This window comes from Lepus europaeus, chromosome 13, assembly GCF_033115175.1.
Source record: "Lepus europaeus isolate LE1 chromosome 13, mLepTim1.pri, whole genome shotgun sequence".
Taxonomy (NCBI): domain Eukaryota; kingdom Metazoa; phylum Chordata; class Mammalia; order Lagomorpha; family Leporidae; genus Lepus; species Lepus europaeus.
In genome coordinates this window covers 87,667,763-87,682,357 of record NC_084839.1, presented here as the reverse complement: position 1 = coordinate 87,682,357, position 14,595 = coordinate 87,667,763, and the positions used below count along the sequence as shown (strand labels likewise).

Below are 14,595 nucleotides of genomic sequence, written 5' to 3'. Positions count from 1 at the left end.
TGGTCACAGCAAAGGCTCCACACACGCACCCCCTGTGCATAGGCATCCCTGCAGCGCTGGCTTAAGAGGGACTGAAGAGAAACAGTGATGGCCCGGCGGGAAGCTGCTGGTTAAAGAATTACTGCCCACCTCAAGCAGAAAAATTGTCAAGAGCAAAATAACCAAACCACTGAGGGGCTGTGGCGACTGGACGGGACTTCCGCTTGGTGCTTTGCTATGCATTCTGGGGACGTCAGTATTCACTTAAATCAGCACATGTTAAACACAGCCCGCAGGAAAGGCTGGAAGTCATGGGGAACCGCTGCTCCTGGGCCCAGGCCCCGCGGGCCTCTCACCGTAGGTGCTCAGCAGGCTCTCGAACTGGGCCAGCAGCCCGATGGTGTAGAGCTGCCGCAGGAAGCCGTCGTCGTGCAGGCAGTTCCTCAGCTTGATGATGAAGCCACAGATGAGGGCGGTCAGCTGGGGGGACACAGCGAGAATGGCTGCAGGGACAGACCCCCGCTCCCAACACCAGTCAGCTCTCGTGAGCCCCAGGCCCTGAGCCCCCTGGCCTGCAATGCTCACAGGGGCATCGGCAGCCTCTCCTGATCCTGAGGGGAGCCTCGGGCGGAGCCGGCGCCCTGGCAGAGGCCATGGAGAGATACACCATGCTGGGCTTTTGCTGTTCCTGTCCATCCCAAAAGTAGGTTTGGTTTCGGCTCAGCCTCTGGCCTGCCTGACACAACTCCTTGTCTGGAACCTTCCAGGAGCCCAGCATTAACTCCCCACAGAGCCATACCAGTTCTTTTTTTTTTTTTTTGACAGGCAGAGTGGACAGTGAGAGAGAGACAGAGAGAAAGGTCTTCCCTTTGCCGTTGGTTCACCCTCCAATGGCCGCCGTGGTAGCGCGCTGCGGCCGGCGCACCGCGCCGATCCGATGGCAGGAGCCAGGTGCTTCTCCTGGTCTCCCATGGGGTGCAGGGCCCAAGCACTTGGGCCATCCTCCACTGCACTCCCTGGCCACAGCAGAGAGCTGGCCTGGAAGAGGGGCAACCGGGACAGGATCGGTGCCCTGACCGGGACTAGAACCCGGTGTGATTAGCCTAGTGAGCCGCGGCGCCGGCCCTAGCCATACCAGTTCTGGGTGAACACTGATGGAGTAACACTGAAGAGCAGAAATGAGAGAGAACCTGGTCAGGTAAAGGTTCCTTAGAGGGAGGTTTTCTGGGGGCTCAACAGGCCGCCCTGCAATGGGTGGGGACCTGCAGAGACCCAGCCCGAACCTGTCTCGCTGTTCACTTTACTGACTTGACTACGGGCAGCTAGGAAGCTGGCACGCTCATTCCAACACTTCTCTGAAAGAGAAGAGAAGGCATCAGCACAGAGTTCTGCACCAAACCATGGAACGAGGCACCTGCCGCTTCGGAGAGGAGAGAACAGGTCGTGCTGACAAACCCCCCGGTTGCCCTCACTGAGCTCCTCTGCAGAGAACCCACACAAGGCAGCCAAGAGGCCTGTGCAGCCTGTGTACCCCCGCCCCTAGTGCCCAGCCCGCACAGCCTGTCAGTGCCAGATCTTGGGGAAGAAACACAGGCATACCGAGGGGGCAGGTGTCCTCCCTGAGCTGAAATCTAGTTCCTTCTGTCAAATCAACTTACAAGCAACAGGCAAGAGAAGACGTGACCACCTGGGTTGTTCGTAAGTGAAGGGAGAGGGAAGGGGTTCCCACGCATGGTGCCCGCTGCCTCCCTCCGGCCCTCCCGGGGCTTACGGTCTGGCAGAAGACCACATCGCGGCGGTACTGCAGGCTCAGGTACGCGGCTATGGTGGGGGCGCCATCTTGCATGAGGAGGAAGACCATCGCCTTCTTGGCCTTGTCACTCATCATGGCCACACAGTCCGTGAGGGTGGTCAGCAGGGGGTAGAGGGCCTCACTCCATTCACCTGGGCACGAGCGAAGGGATCGTTACATTTAGAAAGAAAGATTGTAGGTACAGGTTCTGCAAACTTGGCAGGGCACCTGTCCCCTAACCACTGTACCGCCTCCCCACTGCTCCCTACCCCGCTGCATCCTTCAAGCCTACTTGGTCCATGCTCTGGCTAGAACTGGCACAACGTTCTGACCCTCCAGCACCAGACCCCTCCTCCCAGGGAGAGAAAGACACTCAGAAAAAGGGTCTGTCACCTCACTTGTCTTGATCCAGGACCAAAGACTAAGACCCCATCTTTCTGCAGCCAGGAATGCACTCCACCTGGACCTAGCCTCTGACAGTCTGGAGGAAAGACCGTGCCACGTGCTACAACATTTCCAGCTCTTGGGATAGTGTCCCCTCATTGGACGCGTATGTTCTCCCCAGCCCCTCACCTTCCTGCTTAGTGCATCCATTTCTAGTGTGAGTTTTCTTTTAGGAACATAAGGGAACTTTGATCTTGTACCAAGGCGACTTTTTAAAAATAGAACCTTGCGGGAGAAAAACAGGCTGACAGGAAGGCATTTCAAAGAGACGACATGCCCTCATCAGTTATTATTTTCTGTCTGAAGTTTTCTGGCCAGGTCACCGAGCCCAGAAATGGGCACTTGCCCATGACCACTGGGCAAGCTCACCGCACCAAACATGGGGTGAGGCAGTGAGTCGGGCAGCACGGGTCCTCTTGGGATGGGGGTGTGAGCCATGGAATGGCCCAGATCATGCCACTCCCCAGCTGAGGGGGGGGGGGAGGCTCTGTCTACAATAAGCAGAATCTCAAAGTTAGGGAGGAGTCTTGGCCCTGCCATCTCAAACTGTATCGCCAGCACTCTGTGGAGAGACAAACTTAGAGAACTACTTGGCCCACACGCAAGACCATCCCTACAGGATGTGTTTGGTTACTGCAGATTGTTAAGAGCACAGAACAGTTCGCAAGCTGGAAAAGGCCTGAGTGCAAGGGCACACTGTATGTGGACGAGGATTTACATCTGTAATGGAAAAAGGCAGGCTTAAATTTAGAAAGTCTAAGCCGCGAGGTCTTAATGAGCCAGTCATGGCCAGAAAGAACACTGGACTGAGAAGTGGAAAATGTGAGTGTGTGGTCCTGGCCACCGCTAAGCAGGGGTGCCCACTGACCCCTCAGCCCCTAGCTAACCTGTGACACTGCTGACTGGTAGTCAATCCATGGGCCATGCCTGCCCCCCACCCCTTTTCATTAGCAGGGGAGGGCGAGAGAGACAGTATGTATATTTATATGAGTGTGTTTTTTAATGCAGATTAAACACAGTCTACAGGAAAAGCCAAAGGAACCTCTGGCAGGGGACCATTTGAGCCCATTTAATATCAACTATGGAAAAGCCACCAGCACTCCTGGCAATGATGTAGCTGGCACAAAACAAAGAGAGTTTTACCAATAGGCACTGTCTGTGTGCTGCCTGGGAACCATGATAACTTCCTATTAGTTCTTCAGACTTCAGGGGACTCCAAGCCTTCTGGGGGGCAGGCTCACAGGTCAGCCCCCTTCTCCTGGTGCTCACTGCTGGGTATGATTCCACACTTCAGCACCACTGAGTGTCAGGAGACAACTCGGTTTGGAGGCACTGGCTCACGTGGAGGTAAGCTGGGGTGACCAGAAGCCCAGCCACAGAAATAGCAGGGGAAGATAAGGCCTGGGTCCAAGGAAGCTAACAAGGAGGAAGAGACTGAAGTTAACTGGCTGTGTACCTACAGAGGCCTCAGTGACCTGAAGGGTTGAGGAGGCTGGGGGCTAAGGCCCTCTCAAGCTACACCGACTTTTGGGCAAAGCCCGACTGTAAAGCGGGTGGAAGTGAACAGGGAGGCAATGATGTGCCTGATCGGGCTAGCCCATAGGTAGGCTAACTTCAGACAGTGTGCTGATCCATGGTGCTGTGAGAGCAGAGAGGATCCACTGACAACCCACAGAACAGACTGGGGAACAGATCCCACTATGGCTGGATCCTTGGGTCGCTATACTGTAGACACGGACAGAGAACCTGCCATCCTATCTTTATATCCAGCCAGAAGTATGCAATCTTTGACTTGATCATGTAGTTGATTTTTGGAGTGTAAGAAAGAAACAAATCAACCATAGTATTTGTGGGGGGGCTCATGCTCACTGTGGGAAAACCACAAGCCAACTCCAGAAGCTCCAAGTAAACTAGATCAGGGGTCACAGACTTCTGTAAAGGAATGGATGCTAAATACTTTAGGCAATAAAACTCATAGGGTGTCTTTTGTAACTGTATCAAAAGCAGCCAGCAGGAGCGGGTGGGCAAGAAACAGTATTTACAAGAGCAGTCTGTGGAGAGGATTTAGCCCCCAGCTGTAGTTTGCCAACCCTTGAACTAGAAATATAAACATTGGCTTCTACATGCAAATGCGGCAAAAAGATTCTAGCACTAACTCCGACTGAGGCCCAGAGCACCGTCTGATAAGAATTCTAAAGCTGCACTCAGGCCCAGAAGAGAGGACACTGCATGATGACAAATGTCACAGCATTTGGGTGGACACCTATGACTGCGTGCTCAGAGGAACGTACCCAAGGTCAAGAGATCGCACAGGAAGCATCATTTCCAAGTGTGTATCTCTCTAGGGCAGGTCACCTGCTTCAAGATGCCAGTGCACTCACGAATACTAATCATCTGGAAAGGTCTTGGGGGTATAGAAGTAAAGAAAATGCATGTGGTAGTTTCAGGCTACAGCTCCCTCAGCTCAACTGGTTCCTTACCACGCCTATGAAAAGTTGCATACGCCTCACTGTGAAAAGATACTTCCCAGACTCTAGGAGCACACAGCCATCTTTAGGTAATTCAGCGTCACACGCTACCTGAACATTAAAGACACCGGCAGGAGCCTTGAACGGAAACCACGTACCTGGGCTGGACTCTTCAGGAGGGGGGCTGCAATCTGCACAGAAATGGAGGGTAACACGGATGATTAAGGAGCAGCAGCAGTTCAAACACAAGCAACTCAATCTTAGAGCAGCTGCGTCGGCAGCAGCCTGCGCCAGGCGGCCAAACCACAGAGAAGAGGTCGGGTGGGTCTGCCTCTTCCCCCAGAAGTTTCAGGAAGGCACTCGCGCTGCTCCAAGGCAGCCGAGCCTTCTTAGGGGTGACAACACTGGACTCGCCAGCATCAGCATTCGTGTTGCTAATACTTCAACATACAATGCTCTTCAGGACGCGTGAACTATGTATCACAATGTGATACGTGCCACATCAGTCATGGTGTAACGGCACAGCCCATGTGGACACCCAACATCTGGAAGCAAACTTGCGATGAGAGAGACTGACCAGCAAATTGAGTACCACCACTTCCAACAGAGCCCACCGCCCTGATTCACTGGGAGAGCCTAGGCTCAAGGTCGACCGCTGAGGTCTACAGATATTATCAAGACCCAGCAATGAAACCAATATACCAAAAACTCTCCAGGCAATCTTGAAGACTTAAACCAAACGCAAAAATTTTGTGCTCTGGGAAGTTTCCAATGAGCAGGGCTCTTCCGGTCCTTGCAGAGCCAGTTCGCCCTCACTGAGTCACAGGGGACATGCTCATTCCAGTTACACTTGCCTTACAGGCTCTAGTGTGCCATCTTAGAGAACACGCGTCTGAAGGCAGCGCTGGAGCGGAAGTTTATTCTTCCTTTATGTCTGCACCTCCTAGTCCAAGAATGTCTTCAGGATATTGAAGCAAGGTGGTTTCAGGGCCCCCAAAACAGACTTTTATGATATTTTTTAAACTTAAAAAATTATTTTTATTTTATTTGAAAAGCCGAGAGACAAAGATTTTTCCATCTGCTGGTTCACTCCCCAAATGCCTTGCAATAGCCAAGCAGTAACCAGGAGCCAGTAACTAAATCCAGGATTCCTATATGAATGGCAGAGACTCAAGCATTTAAGTCATCACTTACTGTCTCTCAAGGTGCACATCAGCAGGGAGCTGGATTGGAAGTAAAGTAGCCTGGACTCAAAGCAGGACGTGAGTGTCCCAAAGGGGCAGCCCCATGAAGACTTTGACTGTCTGTCAAGCAGTGGGGTGGCAAGGGGCCCTTCCCCTCTAATCACCTTGGAATGGCATGGGGATAGAAAATATAAAGGCCCTGTAGGCTGACAAGCCCGGCCTCTGCCAGAACCCCACTCTCTGGAGACCGTCTAGCTCACACAGAGAAAGCCTTGGTGGTGTGCAATGATGTTGAACAGTGATTCTTCAACATCTGTGTGGCCAATGAGACTTGCCCCAGGCCTTGGGGAAAAATACGGACTGTTGCTTCCCCATAGCCCCTGCTGCAGGATTCCAGGTTCGGGAATGAGGGAATAGGCCCTAGGGGCCTGTTTTAGGAGCTTCTGTGGTGATCCCAAACAGCTGGTTGGGATCATTCCCCGGAAGGCATTAGGGACTAAGCTCAGTCAGCCAAATTCATCTTCCAATCCAAGAGTCTGTGTGTGTGTGTGTGTGTGTGTTGGGGGGGGGGGGGCGGCGGGGTTGTCATCCGCTGGGACTCCTGAACCAGTGGCTTGTCACTTATCTAAAGTGACAGACTCCCTTGAGACTTAATGACCACTGTGAACTTTCTGTCCATGTATATCCAAATTTTAGCACATCATCTCAGGGGTGCCTAAACCTGGGGTGTACCTGGAGACCTCAGGTTAAGACAAACCTGGTCTGAGGTCTGAATGACTCTGTAGGTCTGAGAACAAGAGAGAGTACACAGGGAAGGCAACGGAGGCCACCCAATCCTCCTGGGGCCAAGGGGGTGCTCCTGGGCAGGTGTGCAGCGCTTGTGGGGAAATAAAGGGGAGAGAGAGCTTGAGGAGCCCATGGTCCCAGCTGGCAGGGACTTGTTAGTGGGCTTCCTCGCCCCTTTCCCAGCCAGAGCCCTGGCCCTGGCAAGACCCTGCCTACTAGGCAAGTGTTCTGATTAGTTCTGCAGGAAGGTGAGCTGAGTGGCAGGGCAGCTTCTTGGTCAAACAGGAAAAACCAAGGGCCCCAGATGGCTAGAGGATTGGAATGAAAAGAGCTGATGTCTTTCAAAAGGGTGCAGAGTTGTTCTCGTATAATAAATACATTGCAGCAAACAACCTACTCCCTCTCAGTCAAAACCACAGCTCCTATAAGTTGGAGCGGCATAAAAACAAGGTCTGGCACTGCAGACAAACTAGTCACCAAAACACAAAGACTTTTCAAAAAGCTCATGGGAAATGTAATTAGAAGGTAAGTGTATTTTGGTGCAAAAAAAAAAAATTGAAATCCATGCATAGTTTTTTTCATCAATATGCATTTCCCATGAACTTCTTTGAAGATCTGCATATGTATGGATGGATTTCAAAGATTTTCAAAATAAACATATCTTTTAATTCCATTTCCCACTAAGTTTTTGAAGTGCCCTTGTAAAAATAAATTTGGCATCTTCACAAAGTTTGTGGAAACGCATGTGTCTTTCACTTCTGTCATTTTACAAACTTCTGGAAGCAGCTCACTGTCTGGTCCTTCCTAAGCCTCCTGCTGACACGGGCGTCTGAATGGCTCACCAGCTGCACTGCTAAGTACGTTACGTGAGGTACGCGTCTAGGAGTCATGGAGAGGTAAGTGAGTGGTATTTGGTTTCACAGGCTCCTTCGACCACTGATCAGCAGAGGTAGGCTCTCTCAGAGGTATGCTTCACTTCCCGTTATGACAACAGAGCTGATGTCGATGGCACACACACCTGCAAGTCAAACCCTACATGACACAAACAAATGCCCACTTGAATAACTTTAAAACTGAACTTGCCATCTACCTGAAGGGCGGGCAAAAACATTTAAATTATGGATGAGAAGCACATCTGATTAAACTAGCTCCTGCATTTTAAAAAGTCATTATATCTGCAGGAAAAAATAAATAAAATTATAAAGTAACATTACAGAGAAATAAGTAATTAACTTTCAGAAATTTTTTTAAAACAACAATTTACATAAAAAAGAGAGAACACAAATAGAGACAGACAAAATAGCTCCATGAGATCACAGGTTTGGGAGGATAAACTATAATTCCCCACAGATGAAAAAGTGGATGATGTGAACACTGTTGAAACAGAGGCTCAGAGGAGACGGTGCCCTGGGAACAGACTGCAGGCAGTTTAAAGAGGCAAAGGGCATCTCATAAAGGGAAAGACTTATCACCAGGCTCTGACAAAGGAGTAGGATGCTGCCTTGAACGGAAGTTGCCCAACTCAGAACTTAAAAGCCTCTGTTGTAAGAAGCCCAACCCCTGGAATATCTAGCTATTACTGGCTATGACTTAAAACTCCCACAGGAGAGCAGAGAGGAGGCAGACGCTGGCCATGCAGCCAGGCCTCAGCTGCCTGGCTCACAACCCTCGCCAACTCTTAGGGAAAAGGCAGGAGGCACTGAGTGCAGGGACCAAGGATCGACTTGTTCAGAGACACGTGTCCCCTCAATGTGAAGCTAGCCACAGGGCAGTATCTGGGCATGCCCCAGGCCTCTGCAGACAGAAGATTGTGTCTGAATTACGCTGCTTCTTATCCACTGATGACCTCCTAAAGGATGGCTGCACAGGTGAACCTCACTCAGCTCGCCAGAGGCCCAGCGGGGGGTGGGGGGAGGTCCCCTAACTTGCTGAGTTACCAAGTACCTTAACCAAATGCTTCTGCCCAGCCAATGACAACCAGCTTTTAGGCAGGTCCACAGGCCTGCAAATGTCCCTCCAGTAGCGTCCATGCACAACTCACCTTTTCCTTCATGCACTAGTTCTAATGCCATGAGCAACCTCATCAAAAGGCACCTGCATCCTGGTTTCCTTTGGGTTCACGGGTTGGCTTACAAACCTGGATGATCCAGGAGCCTAACCCTTACTTCCACGGCAATGTGACCCAAGGAGGACCCTGAGTTTTTGCTTCAGCAGAGACACGGATTCACACCCAGGCTCCAGTTGCATGGAAAGACCACTGGGCCTCTGCCCTTGCTGCCTTGCTGCTGCATGCGCTGGGACAGCCCTGCTTCACCCGACAGCCCTGCAGTCTGCATGGGGGCCGAGGGCACAGAGTCAGAGACACAGACCAACAGAAGCGATGCGGCACGAGGAGGGGTGGTGCATGGGAAGCATGGATGCATACGCACGTGTGGTTGAGTGAGGATGGCATGCAGCAGGCATGGAGGAAGGGGCATCGCAGAAGGGGTCCTCTGGTCGGATCCAGTAGGCATGGCTGTTCCGGTTACCTTTCTTGCTGGTGGAGCCGCCTGTGCAGGGCAAGAGGTCCTCACAGCCCTCGCCGTGCAGACGCTCCTTCTGCAGCAGCTTGTCCACTCGCTGGATGATGCACTCCAGGCTCTTGTCCACGTTCAGCCACACCTTCTCCTTCCAAACCAAAGGGCCCATTTGGGTCAACTCTCCCAGCGGGGTCAACATTACAGAACTCAGACCAACGACCCTCCACTGACTCCTACCCTGGACCACCATGCTCTTGAAAACAGCCAAAGACAGAAATAGCAAGATGGTTCCTAGCACTGCATTTAAGTCAGTGAGTCAATGTGCTATGGTCATTGTTCAGAAAGTTTGGGTTCTGTCTGCTGGCAACGCTCACGGAAGACAGACAGCCTTCGAGTGCTGCCAGAAGGGGCCCAGGACCAGTGAGCTGGTCTCATCCCCTCCTCCCTCCACTCCAGACTTCCCACAACCACTACACACAGAGGACTGAAGTCTCTTTCCCATGGAAACAACTGATCAGTTAGCACAAGGAGGGAAGAGGAAGAAATCCACGCCGACTAGGATATCAGAGCTAGAGAACCGCTTTGCTGTGGGTTTAATAACTCGGGAATTCACTGAATAAGGCCTCTAAGTTGTAGTCCCAACAAATGATGAGTTGTTCCATGTCACTCCCCCAAGCGACACAGATCCCGCTCTCAGGGTGAACTCTGTGAGGGACACTAATGTGATGCAATGCTGGGGCAGTGGCTCCAAAATCCTCACCCGCTGCCCCAACACCTGAGCTCCCACATCTCCAAAACCGACAACACCCACAGACTAGGGGAAGCAGGAGAGGCTCAGCTGTTCTCCAGCAGCCAGGGACACAGAGAACCCAGGTGACCAGGAGGACCCAGGTGGCTGGGAGGGGAGCTCCTCGCCCACCAGGGCCGAGGCTGGCTCAGGCCTCAGCGCACCTGCTCTCCACACAGACATGAAGGTTTGCAAGCAGCCTCCTTGCCAGCATCAGCTATGCCAGGAGCAGTCTGAGAAGGAGACTTGGAGCTTGTGCACCAAGGAGCCAACCCCTTTTGGCATCTCAGAGGGAAAGCCACTGGCAAGAGACTTCACAGTTCTCAACCCAAGTTCAGCGGTGGACGACGGACCACGGGCAGCAGACTCACCCACTCCTCTTCGTGCCAGTCCACCTGCAGGGAAGATCGGCTGTTCCTCCCTGTCCACTTGGCCATCAGGGTGTCCTGGTCGTTCCTCAGCATCACCTGCTCCTCCTCAGTCGAGGTAGGGGAGGCCTTGGAGGCAATGTAGTCTGGCCGCGCGGCGTTCAGCCCGTGGATGGAGTTGGCCAGCAGCTTGCAGTCGCAGACGGTAACCAACTGCCGGGTCTGTAGGTGCACACAAGCCAGGGTTGCTGGGCCGTGGGTGAGGGCTGGGGAGGCCTGCCTTGTCGTGGAGGAGCACACAGGCCCTTCCGTGCCCCCTGCTGCATGCCTAGGACGTCCAAGAACAGAGACTGCTACACGGCCTATCTGAGTTGAATCTGAGCGAGGATTTCCCACCAAGACCGGAAAGTCAAGGCAGAAGAGAGAAGGCTGAGCAGTCCTCTCCGACACGCCTTAGCCACTGCTTGTCTCTGACCCTGCTGTCACTAGGGGAAGGGCCAAATGAGGGCTCAGGGGCCTAACCTTGGCTGACTTCCTGGGCTAGCCTCCAGCTCTCAGGGGGCAAGTCCCCAAGGGACAGGTGTTACTTTGACTCAGTCACCAAAGCCTTACTTTTTTGTTCCTCAGCATCTAATCCCCAAAGCCCTGGGCTCTGGACAGCTGGACTCTCAGCACAGCACTTCTGCATCCATCAGGGAGAATTCGGTATGCCTCAGGGGTTCTGTGGTTCATAACTAAATCTTTCAGTTTCTCAGTGGGCCTGTTTCCCAGTTTTCCGTCTTCCACTATGTGAACAGATGTGAAGAATTTAACGTGATCTGATGAGGGACAGCAGCTCACTCCAGCAGAGCAAGTGTGAACGGGAAGGTGCAATCAGAGTGTGCGTGTGCGTGTGCGTGTGTGTGTGCGTGTGCATGTGCGTGTGCGTGTGCATGTGCGTGTGCGTGTGCTGAAAGACTGAGCAATATGAAAAAAATCACCCACTGAAAGCATTTGATGTATCCATTCCTTCAGCATGCTGGGCTCTTCAAAAAAGTGTTTGGAAAATGGAATTTAAAAGATAAGCTTATTTTGGTGCAAAATGTTTGAAATCCACGCATAGTTTTTTTCATTATATGCATTCACTATGTACTTTTTGAAGACCCCACACATATTTATGTATTTTCTAATCAGGACCAAGGTGTGGCTACTTAAAAGTTCATTTACTGACTACATATAAGCTCTTAAGCATTGTTTTGGGGGCCACTGCCTGCAGTGCTAGCATCCTATATGGGTGCCGGTTCGAGTCCTGGTTGCTCCACTTCCAATCCAGCTCCCTGTTAACATGCCTGGGAAAGTAACGGAAGATGGCCCAAGTGCTTGGGTCCCTGCACCCACATGGTACAGTGTAGATGAAGGTAAATGAAGCTCCTGGCTTTGGCCCAGCCCTGGCTGTTGCGGCCATTTAAGGGGTGAACCAGCGGATGGAAGATCGATCAATCTCTCTCCACCTCTCCTTCTCTGTAACTCTTTCAAATAAATAAATCTTACAAAAACTGTTTTTATCTTATGTCTGTATAATAGCTCAATATATTTTTTCGAAGTCAAGTACAATAAAATTGTGGCAGAAGTAAAGTGCTGACTGGGCCATTAGTAAAGAATGCTCTGGAACTACATCAGCCCCGACCAAGGTGGAAGACACACCTGCATGAAGCAACACTTGAGCCAGGAGCCCCGGGCTCTGTCCCTGGCCCAGGCCCACAGCCACAAGAAAATCACCAAACCTTCTTGGGCCTCTGTGGGAAATGCACCTAAAGACAGCCCCTCCAGGCCTTCCCAGTGTCACTCTGTGGATAGCTCTAGGCACACGTGGGCCACCCTGGGCTGTCCAGTGGCTTCCAGACCCCCAAGGGAACCAAGCCCCAGGCCCACATGAAGCAAGTCAGCTCCTCCTACCTTGTCTGCCAAGATGGCGAGTGTCCTCTCGAGGCCAGTAGCAGACCTGTCCTTGGCCGCCCTGGAGAGCCGCTCTGCATAGTAACTAACTTGGGTCTTCAGGGTATTGATCTGGGCGATGATCTCCTTGGCTCTGACAATGTCCTGTGGTATGTAGATTATGGACTGACAGCCAGATGAAGTACTAAAAAGGGTAAGAACAGATTCTTAGGGGGCTCTCTTCAATCTGTGAGAATGGCAGCAGCATCCCAACCATGGCCCGCAACTGACTCTAAAGTGAAGCATTCTGTTACTCAGTGATATTCTCTTGGGCTAGCTAGTTGTCGCTGCGCAAAATGAGATCCTTTCTGTCTATGTGGGAGAAGACTGAACTACTAAGATATGCCCAAGCCTCTTATCTGTATGCGTGCATATCTGTACACATTTTGTCGTGTGATGCTGAACAATCATACCCAGGGATACTCACAATCTTGACCTAACAACCCCATCTGTTAACTTATAAGCACTACTTAAGAGGAGACACGAGGTCTGCTTATACCAGAGGGGTCGGGTCTACACTGTGAACAGAGAGACAGCCGTGGGTGTTGGACTTGGCCAAAAGACACGAGCAAAATGAAACAAGCGAAAACCACCACCTCAAAATGTTCGTTCATCTGGCTTCTCGGGACTTCCTGAGAACCGCCCCACAGTTCTCCCTCCCAAGGCTGACACCAGCAAGTCCCCAGAGACTCGGGCTTCCTCTCCCTCCACCCTGCTCCAGGACTCCCCTATGTTGAAAAACACCATTCCATTGGATGAAGAGGAAGCAAAGAATGTGCCAAGCCAACGGTGAGGCTCTCACACCTCAATGGCCTGGGCGCCCTGGTTCCTCCTCCTCCCCACCTCCTCTCCAGACAACTGCGTGTGAATGGAAGGATCTAATGTCAGAGTTACTGCCCAGCCACTGTCAGGCGTGGGCAGGAACCTTTGGAGAAGGGACTCCATGTGCCTGGCAGTGTAGGGTGAGGCTGGCATGTAAGGTCCCACTAGATGGCGAGGATAAATTGCATGTCTCTGGGCTCAGATCCCAATCCAGTACAATAAAGACCTGAGGAAGCCAAGGAAAGCAGCAAGAGGTATAAGCTGCCAACGTGGAGGTCTCCTGTTCAAAGCTGTGAGTGCTGGGTGTCCTTTCTCTCCTAGAATGAGGAAGCCTGCCTGCTCTCTCAAAGAGCTGCCCTTTGAGTTCTGGGGGTGGGGGGAAGGTCAGGGAGAAAGCGCCTGCCTCCATTGCGTCCCTGGAGATGAGGTTACCTTGGTCAGGCCTGACAACCCTCCGCACTGGGCCCTTCCAGGGAAACTTGGAGATGGGCCATCAAGAAGCTGCTGCTGCCCCTTCCCTTACCAGACTAGGGAGCGAACATGCAAACACCAAAGCCAAAGCCCCCAGAGAGAGACACTGCCACACAAGCCCCCACAGCACAGGAACAAACGATGGATTTGCCAGGAGCCCATGCAGCGGACCACGACCGAGCCCACGTGGTGCAGCCAGCCACCCCGCAGAGCGCAAGGCGCACACAGCCGCTGTCCAGTCTGCAATCACTCTTCCGAATGAATAGCTGCCACTTCAGACCGTCCGTTTTCCAGACACGGCTTCAGAATCTGCTCTTGCTAGATCCCTGATCCCTCGAGTTCGAATGCAGAGCTACTTCTGTGTATGTGGGTGGTTGTATCTTTCAACAGATACACAACCTCCCCCGAGGCTGAGGAAAACAGCGCCCTCCACTCAACCCTGTCTGCCACGAGCCGTGTTCTAACGATAGCACCTGGCCTGACGCACAGGGTGAGAAAGAGCGCATTCCAAACAGCTGCTGTTTCGGGATGAGCGGGGATACACAAGGCCACCACACGGGGGAGGGGTGGGCGTGGACCTCTTGCTGCTTGGGAACATGTGTGCTCTCAGGAAGTCTTCAGGCAGGGAAGTGGCCTCTGGGTCCCTTTGCCTCCCCAGCGCCCCCAGGTCGTGCTGGGCAGCCCCAGGAGGCCGTGTGCTAGGTGGTCCTGGGGCCCCACATCAGTCCCCCACTCCGGACCCCACAGAGTTGAGCCTATGTGGGTAAGTGCCATGGCTAAACTGAACAGGCCACGTGAGTTTAAGAGTGTCTTCTGGTACTGGCTAGCGGTGGTGGTGGCTGACGGACAATAGTCCCGTGAAGAGCAGGGAACCCTCTTCAGAGTATGAAGCCCTGAGGAGTGGGTTCACACAAGGTGGAGGACCAGGAGGCTGGGGTCTGCTGGGGTTTGGTCCTTGTAAATACTCTGCCCCCATCTCAGGCATGTCCTGCGTAAGGAGA

General features: G+C 52.5%; 1 protein-coding gene across 6 annotated transcripts in view; it reads right to left on the bottom strand.

Moving 5' to 3' along the window:
* INPP4A (inositol polyphosphate-4-phosphatase type I A) overlaps positions 1-14,595 on the bottom strand; it is a 146,515-nt gene that overhangs the window by 19,464 nt on the left and 112,456 nt on the right. For 2 of the 6 annotated variants that reach the window (XM_062209927.1, XM_062209929.1), the window contains 6 exons: positions 12,263-12,446; positions 10,331-10,549; positions 9,083-9,320; positions 4,842-4,874; positions 1,751-1,923; positions 336-459 (listed from right to left, as the gene is read on the bottom strand). In XM_062209927.1, coding sequence (XP_062065911.1) covers positions 336-459; positions 1,751-1,923; positions 4,842-4,874; positions 9,083-9,320; positions 10,331-10,549; positions 12,263-12,446 — 971 coding nt within the window. The remainder of the gene's footprint in view (positions 1-335; positions 460-1,750; positions 1,924-4,841; positions 4,875-9,082; positions 9,321-10,330; positions 10,550-12,262; positions 12,447-14,595) is intronic. The other 4 variants (XM_062209932.1, XM_062209933.1, XM_062209928.1 and 1 more) reach the window with 3 other exon arrangements.